Source organism: Octodon degus, unplaced genomic scaffold (assembly GCF_000260255.1).
Source record: "Octodon degus isolate 3935 unplaced genomic scaffold, OctDeg1.0 scaffold00044, whole genome shotgun sequence".
In the NCBI taxonomy this organism is placed as follows: domain Eukaryota; kingdom Metazoa; phylum Chordata; class Mammalia; order Rodentia; family Octodontidae; genus Octodon; species Octodon degus.
This window is the reverse complement of record NW_004524620.1, coordinates 9,490,084-9,499,408: the sequence shown is the minus strand read 5'-3', so window position 1 is coordinate 9,499,408 and position 9,325 is coordinate 9,490,084. Positions and strand designations below refer to the sequence as shown.

At 37.6% G+C, this 9,325-nt stretch overlaps 1 protein-coding gene across 1 annotated transcript in view; it reads right to left on the bottom strand.

The window, feature by feature from the left end:
* Ccdc171 (coiled-coil domain containing 171) overlaps window positions 1-9,325 on the bottom strand; it is a 533,698-nt gene that overhangs the window by 501,585 nt on the left and 22,788 nt on the right. Inside the window, exons 3-6 of the mRNA XM_023715854.1 lie at window positions 8,914-9,049; window positions 6,870-7,044; window positions 5,136-5,326; window positions 3,053-3,184 (exon numbers count right to left, since the gene is read on the bottom strand). Of these exons, the coding sequence (XP_023571622.1) occupies window positions 3,053-3,184; window positions 5,136-5,326; window positions 6,870-7,044; window positions 8,914-9,049 (634 nt within the window). The remainder of the gene's footprint in view (window positions 1-3,052; window positions 3,185-5,135; window positions 5,327-6,869; window positions 7,045-8,913; window positions 9,050-9,325) is intronic.

Sequence of the window (9,325 nt, the reverse complement as noted above, 5' to 3'; positions counted from 1 at the left end):
ATTTTTTTAAAATTACTAGCTTAATCACTACTACACCAAATTTAGTCAATAAATGAGAAAAAAAGATAACCTGATTCCCTGATCAAGCTATAGAATTTTAGAAATGCAATAATAGTCATCTTGTGAATGCTTTCTGTATTACTGATAAATTGCAAATTGAAATGAACTAGAAAAACAGGGGCATTGCATTTAAAAATAAAGCTTTACAAAAAATAAAAAATAAAGCTTTATGACTGTCCTACCTTTCCTACAATGAAAAAGCTTGTGGCAAATAAGAATACTCAAAGTTCACACACTGTAATTACACAAGAAAAAATAAAAACAAATTTTAATTTTTCAATATAAAATGTAAGTAAATAAATTTAAGCAAATATATTTTCAAGACCAACAAATACACTGCTCTAAACTTACAATGGCTACATTTCAAAATTTCAAATAATGCTAACAACAAGCAGAATTTTTATATTCTATCAAAAGAAGGAATAGGCATTTTTTAAAAAAAGAAAAAGAAGACCACAACTCTGAAAAGTAACTTTTAAGGTAATTCCAATAAGATTTGACGTTAGTATTTGAAAATAAGCTTTTCTTTAGCATCCAGCTTCTGGGAAAGCAAAGGAGCATGACATAAAATTAAGTTTTCTTTTTAGAGTCAGAATTCTAAATCCCAGATCAGAGAAAAATACGAGCTATGTCTGCTACAGATAGGGTTTCACTAAGAAGGCTTGTTTTTAGTTTATTCTTGGTAAGGAACTCCCGTAGACAGCTACACAAAAAGAATACTGTATGATACCAACACCTAATTATGGCATAAAAAACTAAATCCGTCTACAGCCAAAAGAGAAGAAATTTCACTCTGTTCCTCAAGTTGTTTTATAAAAGGCTTTTAATGTACTCAGGTGATGGTTTCTAAACAAAAGTAGTTTATGTTAACATAAAAGACAAGAAATCAAGAAACAAAGCTCTGATATTTCAGTTACCAAATACAATTACACTTCTATATAATCAGAAGCACCAAAACGAGACACTGGTGGCAGGAGCCAGGGACTGTTAGTTCCTCATTCTCTTCCCCCACATCATCATTAAAACGCTGACAATATAAACCTAGGTATAACCACATATTTCCTGGGGCTTTCAGTTCCACCATGAAGCTGAGCTGAAATCACGTCATCTGCACATGTATATATCTAAATCTTATTTTATAAGTCTAGGGCTCTGGTTGGTAACACCGCAGGTTTCAGAGTGTTTAGAAATGAAAGGGTTATCTTCCCTGACCAAAGCTAGTGTCCTCCCAACAGCCGTTAAGACAGGGACTAATCACAGCTCGAAGACGGGCTGCTCCATGAAGACTCTTCAGTCTACCAGGTAGTTAGCCAGTTTTTCTATGATTCCACCGCATCTTGCTCAAAGCTGTACTACATAACTATGTACTTTCTCTCTTACATGTCTCTGGAAACACACCTTACTCACATTTACGTCGGAAGTATCCCAACTCAGCATGCACAGAAAGAAAGAGAGGAGGGAGACAGAAGAACTCCACAAGTTGCGCACACTTAGGATACAGCGAGCGGCTGGGAGTGAGGGAATGTCTCAGAGGCACAGCACCCGCCCAGGGTGCATGAGATCCTAGATTCCATTGCCAGTGCCACCCAAAAAAATTTTTTAATTAAAAATAAAAAGTAGCGGCACTGCCCTTCCAGATACTCCTGTTGAAGTGATTAAGAAGAAAAGCCCAGAAGTCTGGGAAGTTGTTCCTGTGTGCACGCAGCAAGCACAGCAGTTCCACTCATCACTGCCAGCTTTCACTCTTAAACAGAAAACAGTGCCTCTGTTCTCTGCGTGTTTGTGGCCAACTTCCAACTTGCAAAGTTGCTCCTAACCAAAATTTATCTTAGGTGGATATTTTCATACTTGTGAGAATGTATGTCCTTGATATTTACATCAAGGCTATTCAATTTGTTATTCTGTATGGGAAAAAAGACCTTATTTTAACATAAAATAAATAAGGACGTAATAAAAATTTCAATTGGTTGATAACTAGATTTTTTCCTTAAACAGTATGACATATTCAAAAATCTCCTCTAAAAGACATGATTACTACTAGTAACAGTTTGAGTCTCTCCTGTCTCTCCTTCAAAATAAATACACGTAATGTTCTGGAAAAAAATGCAAAGTGCACACTGGCGTGAGAGCCCGGAGACCCGCAGCCTTTTTCCCACACGAGTCACTCTGTCCGCAATCTGAGTGAGCCAGCAGCCGCAGCATCCCCATCTGCCCACCTCTGAAGGGGTTAGACAGCATCAGCAATGCACAGAAGGGCTGTTTGAGCCTCAGGGATTCAGTGTGGCTGGGGGAAGAGGGACGAAAGATCATGAAGAAGATGCACTTCTTAAAAAGAGCTCAAAGACCATTAAACTACACGATTTGTAAGGACATTTAATACCCCAAAATTCTATTATTCTATTTTTTAATCTTATTTGAGTCAGTTCTTAGTCTCACATCTTAAACTGAAGAAACGGCTGGGCGTAGTGGCCATGGCTGTAATCCTAGCACTCAGGAGGTAGAGGCAGGAGCACAGCTGCAAGTCTGAGGCCAGCATGGGCCACAAAGTGAGCTCACAGCAAGACCCTACCTCAAAAAAAAAAAAAAAAAAAAAACCATCGGGCTGGTGAGACGGCTCAGTGGTCCAAAGCACCTACTTAGAACAAGCTTAGCAAAGCACAGGGACCGCGGTTCAATCCCCCAGCACCACATGCCAGCCAGCCCCACCCCCTGGTGGGCTGAGCTGGCCACACACATAAATAAATAAATAAATAAATAAATAAATAAATAAAATTTAAAAAAAAAAAACATAATTTCTGCAGTCAGTAATGGTAACTATTTGTAAGTCACCAAACTGTCCTGTAACTATAAAGAAACATGGCCTGCAGAGAGCCAAGACTGGGAACCATTTTCCTCTTAAGTGAATTATCCTACTATAATTTTAGTGGCACAAAATTTTAGTATTATAAAAATTACAAAGACATATTTAAGGCACTGAATTATCCTTGAATACCTGTACTATAAACTGTAACTCTCTTCTTTCTACATCCCACTGTTCTGCTTGCAATCGGAACTCTTCCAGGGCTGTCTCTCTGATACGTGACTCCATCCCAGTCTTCTCCAGCTGATGTTTTTCCAGCACGTCCTTTATACAAATAAAATCTTGTTTTACTATTGCATTAATAAAGTGATCTTTCATCCTTCAACACCCATAAGTGTACAGATGGGGCTTCCTCTACCTATAGACAATTAAAAGCTATTACAATTCATGTTAAACTCTCCATGAAACAACATTTTGATTATCAGAACATAGGAAGCAAAGGCTACCATTTATGCAACTTATATATCTGTCTATACATTTATATCTCACCCAATTTTTCTAAAATATTTAACTTCAGAGTTATTTCTAAAATATTTAACTTAATATGACACAGGCAAAATAGATTTCAATTAATGTAGAAATCTCTACTTATGAATAAATTGCTTGGATAATCCTTGATAATTTATATATAAATCTGGCAGAGAATAACATATTTCCAAAAGGGGGGAAATAAGGAATTTTGTTGCACAAATCAAAATAAGGAAACGTCTAAATGTTAAAAATTTGAAAATAAGACTTTTATGTTTAGACTAATTTCTAATTTCTCAAACAATTTTGTTTTTCTTTTATATCTTCTAACTATATGATATTTACAAAACCTAATTTGGTTCACATGTTTAAAATATAAAATGGAGGGGCTGGGGAGATGGCTCAGTAGAATAAGCGCTTGCCTGGCAAGGGCAAGGGCCAGAGTTCAATCCCCAGTTCCGCCAAAAAATAAAATAAATAAATAAAAAATAAAATCAAATATAAAATGGGGTTTTCCTGAGAAGACCAATTTTCTAAAAAACCTATACAGTTTTTAATCATCTCCGTTAGCAGGAAGAGAAAATTCTGTAGTTTACAGGAGAAAGCCTCAGTGTCCATGTGGATCTATACAATGAACATTACCCTCATAACTTTCATTAACAGAAAACCACCACCAGAGCCTAGAGGCTTTTTTTCTCCCGGAAAGTGTGCAGCAGTTCCTATTCCAGGCCCAAATCTCCAAAAGTCTGAGGTAAGATCAGTTTAAAGCCAACAGCATAAAATCTCAGCAGAGTTATCCTGAGCAGCAGAGGCCCTATCAAATGAAAGAATACATCCAGAAATAAAATGGTAAACAAAAGAAATGATCTGGGACTACTGACAAAACCCAAAGTGTGTCTAGGAACCCTTGCCAAAACTTCGACATTCAGCAAATCTTCTTGTAAAATTATTTTTTTGGTGAAGATACATTTCCAGAATTTAGAAAACCTAGTACTAGTGGTAAATACAAAGCATCTTTATCATGTTTGTTGGTGTTGTTTATAACTTTAAAATGGCAAATAGGAACAACTCAAAATCTACCTTCTAAGTAGCAGCAACTTGAACCCTAAACATACATTTCAGGGTAAAAAGAACAAATAATTCACAATAATTTTAGTAAAAGTTAAATATCTTGCACTTCCTAAGTCTACACAGAATATACCCCTCATAATAATGAAAATCATATCAAACATATTTTTTACATTTATTATATTCAAACTAAAATCTAGAGCCCATATTTCTAAAATTCACATTTTTCATGCTGACAGACCAAAGGGCTACAGGCTTTTATCTTTTTCAAGCATGCTCACATAAGTGTTTTTGGTTTTTTTTTTTATACTTTAAGACTTCAAACTTTTTCGCAAAATGCAGCACTGTGTTACAGAAGAGACTGGCAAACAATGCCCACAGCAAGGAAAGGAAGGGGGGAAGGAGGGCAAAGGATGCCAAGGAATGACTTCAACAATGTGCAATACATCTCAAGTAATATTACATGTAGGAAAATTCCTTTATGAAAATATCCTACTGTGTTGTTTTTTAAATGAGATTTTTGAAACCTGTTATAGTCAGTCATGGCGGCATAGGCTACACAGGAGGCTGAGGTAGGAGCGGGGCCTGAGCCCTGGTTTGAGATCAGCCTGGACAACAAAGAAACACCCTGTCTCAAAACCAAATAAAACAAAATAAAAACAACAATAAAAATTTTTACCTGTAGGGTTTTTTCTAGTCTGCTTTTTTCCTTCATAAGTAAATCATACCCTCGATTACAATTTTGAATTATGTTATCTCTTTCCTCCAAGTCGTGTTCAAATCTCCTGCATTCTTCTTTCCATTTATGCTGGGAAGTCTGAAATATTTTCTCAATCTCATTTGCTTTTCCTTGAAGTTCCGAATTCTGCGCTATTAAAAACAGAATAGAAGGCAGGTATATTTATAATCATGAGTTCCATCAGTAGGCGTTTACAGGCTTAGCACTGGAGCTAGCTGCATTCCCAGCACATTAGGACAAAACACTGAGCCTTTCCATCTCAGTAAACTCTTGAAACCTACTCTCTAATTTCTCACTCTTTACCCCCCAACTAAAGTGACTGGGCTCTGAAGGAGTGGGGCATATTCTGTACGGTACACCTGGCTTGGGTGTACCTCTAGGGTCAATTGCAGTTCTAAAGCTTTTTCTCCTATCGAAGAAAGCAAATGTTTTGAAATAGATCAGGGCTGCCACGCACACCATCAGAGATACAGAGGGAGGTCAGGAAAGAGAGGAAGAGGAGGGGAGCAGTGGAGGTAATGAGAGTGACTAGAACCAGTACATGCATGCACCAGTAAGCGAAGCGAATCTCACTCTGTAGTACTATGTACCAATTAAAAGTAAGGTCATGGCACACAAGACTACTTTTTTTAAAGACTCAATTACAAGATTATAATTTTGATATCTGACTACTGGTAACACACTTCTTGCAACACATCTTACTCGTGAGATTCACTCTCTAAATTTCCTAGGCTGGGTTTAAACTTCTGATCCTCCTGCCTCAGCCTCCCAAAGTCCTGGGATTACAGGTGTGCACCACCACACCCAGGTAGAACAGTTATTGAGAAACCCTCAACATCAGTATCATTGGGGTTTTCCCTTGGCTTAATCAGGTGACCCACAGAAAAAGTAATAAAAAATTATTTCTTACCAGTATCAATAACCAAAGGTACCTGGCCAAAACTAAGAAAAAAAAAAAAAAAGATACATCTCAGCCTTGTTATTTTGAGACAGGATCTTACACAGTAGCTAAGTTGCTCAGGCTGGCCTTTCACATGGGATCCTCCTGCCTTAGCACCACTGAAGTGCTCAGCTTGCAGGCATGCACCACCTTGTCCTGCTGTAACAGTAGCAATTCTCACACCTGGCTAATTAAAAATGTCACCTGCAGTGTTTCCTAAACATATAGACAACTCTGAAGTCAGAGGTTTGACTCAGATTATATGTCCCTAGTGGACTAAAATGTGTTTAAAAAAACAAAAATTCTTTCATGATTCTACTATTTATTCATGGAACAAGTGGCCTCAGAGCTGAGTGACATCAGGGCACAGTGTTGCTCACCTACAGCCGCTTAAGAGGCTGAAGCAGGAGAACTGTAATTTCAAGGCCACCAGGGGCAACTCTGCAAGACCCTGTCACAAAACAAAAGGGGCTGAGGTGGAAGATCAGTGGTGGAGCACCCATCTAGCACATGCAAAGGTTTTGAGCTCAAACCCCAGCAACACAAAAATAAGCAGACAAAATAATCTAAAGAAGGTAAATGCTCAACTCATTGCCGGATAGTAGGGAAAGTCTGTCAGAGGTCAGCCAGTGCACCCAAACCCAGCCCTCAGACCGCACGCGGAGGAGACACAGCACTAAGAATGATGTAGAGGCTACACCCCTTAACACGGGAAGAAGCAGCAGTGGGCTTACTGTAGAGGTCTTCTTGGATCCTCTGTGCCTCCGCTAACCTTTCTTCAGCAGCCCGTCTTCCGAGACCAGCTTCCTTTCTAGCAACAGCCAAGTCATACTCCAGACTTTGTCGCAGTGCTTCTCCCTTTTCAACCTCAGACCGTAGCTTGGCAATCTGGCTTTCATAGCTTGACAGCTACAAACAGATTTCTGAGCTCATGAACCAATATTACAGCATGTCTCCAAGATTACAAGATCATGAATTCATGAATTCAAACATTTCTTGGAAAATCTGCTTCTGTGATGTCTAAGAACTTAATCTGTATTTCTGAAAGGAAGCACTACCTTACCAATTGACAGTTTCTCAGGTAAGAGAAGCAACTAGAATGAAAATGAAAAAAATTCCTTAGAGGAAGAAAAACCACATTTTAAACAGAAACAGTCATAACTCGAAAATAAAAAAACAGTTGGTGGCATTTATGGTGACACATGTCTGTAATACCAGTACTCATCCAGGAGGCTGAGGTGGAAGGAATGCTGTGAGTTCAAGGCCATCTTGGGCTACACAGTGAGTGCAAAGTCCTATAGATTAAGACACCCTATTTCAAAACACACACAAGGGGCCAGGGAGATGGCTCAGTAGGATAAGCACTTGACTGGCAAATGCAAGGATCTGAGTTCAATCCCTGGGTCCGTCAAAAAAAAAAGACAAAACACACACACAAAAAAAAACCACACACACAAAAAAAAAACACCACACACAGAGGACACACACAGTAATCATTTTAAAAGTCATTTTCTCCTTTACTCTCTATTCCCTAAATTATGTAATCAAAAAGCAAACTCCAGGGCTGGAGAGATGGCTCAGTGGTCTAAAGCACCTACATGAAACAAGCTTGGCAAAGCACAGGGACCGCGGTTTGATCCCCCAACACCACAAGCCAGCCAGCCCCGCCCCCTGGTGGGCTGAGCTGGCCACACACACACACACACACAATAAATAAATGTAAAAAAAATTTTTTTTAAAAAAGCAAACTCCATCAAAGTAGAGTTTGGTAAATAATGTCTATGTTATTTCTCTTGATTATGACATCACTAATAGAGTTTAAAGTAATAAAAATGCAATTTGGCAGAGATTTTAACAAACTATTACCTAATTTGTGATGTTCAACAAAGTACTGTGGCAACCACAGTTTCTAGCACAGACCTAGATTATTTTCTAAGGTCCTTTCTCATTCTAAAATTAGATGACTGGATCGGAGACTGACTAATAATATTAGGTACTTGCTTAAGTGTTAAGTACAGTACAAAATACTAAAACAAGGGGCTGGGAAGATGGCTCAATGGAATAAGTGCTTCCCTGGCAAGCGCAAGGGCCTGAGTTCAATTCCCAGTTCCACCAAAAACTAAATAAATAATAAAAAAAGAAACTGGAGATGTAGCTTAGTTCTGTCCCGAGTTCTATCTCCAAAAGACCCTGAGTTCTAGCCCCAAAACACACAAGGAAAAAAATTCTAAAGCCAGGTCCAATTGCACACACCAGTAACCTCTGCTCTGAGGAGGCTAAGGCAGGAGAACTGAGAGTTTGAGATAACCTGGGCAATTTAGCAGGATCCTATCTCAAAATAAAATTTAAAAATGGCTTAGGATGTAGTTCAGTACTCCCTAAGGTCCATCCCCAGTAACACATGCCCACACCCACACACAAATTCTACACTCAAATCTACTTTAAGAGATCATTCCATGATTGAAGCAATACAGAAAAACTACACTATGACTTCAAAAGGGTCTAGTGTATGAATCCTTTAGTCATCAAAAATGTTTATCGATTACTATTTTTGTTCAGGTCAAACTTAGTAATTAAATCTAAGAAACATACAAAGTAAATATAATTTATTACAGTTGTACTTTAACAGTACCATAAAATTTCACTCTATTTTAAATGTTCATATAATTTCAAGTGAAAGAATGGTAAACTCATAAAGGTTAAGCATGGAGTTTGTAATATGAAATAAACATAAAACTTAAGTTCAATGTTTAACACTAAAAGAAAAAAAAAATGTACCTCTGCATTGTGCTTAGTTGTCATTTCTAATTTTTCTTTCTTTGCCCGATGGAGCTTCTTTCTAAGATCAGCAGTAATATCCAAGTCTGTTTCATTTTTAATCATTTGTTTTACATCTGAGGAGGTATTCTTCAACCTAGAATACAAGATCATCATAAAATATAATTCTCATAAAATTCATAGTATTTGATACTTCTAATAGTTTTTTTCCATAATTTTATTGAGAGACAAATAGCAATGAGACAGTTTCAAATCAAATTGGTAGGACAGTTTCAATAATTAACACACTGCATACTCTTTTCCTAGTGGTTATTTGCTGTACAAAATGCAGACATGATATCCTATTTACAAACACTATTACAACAAATCCCTCTATTTATTAAGAGAATGTAACTATATATCTATCCTAACC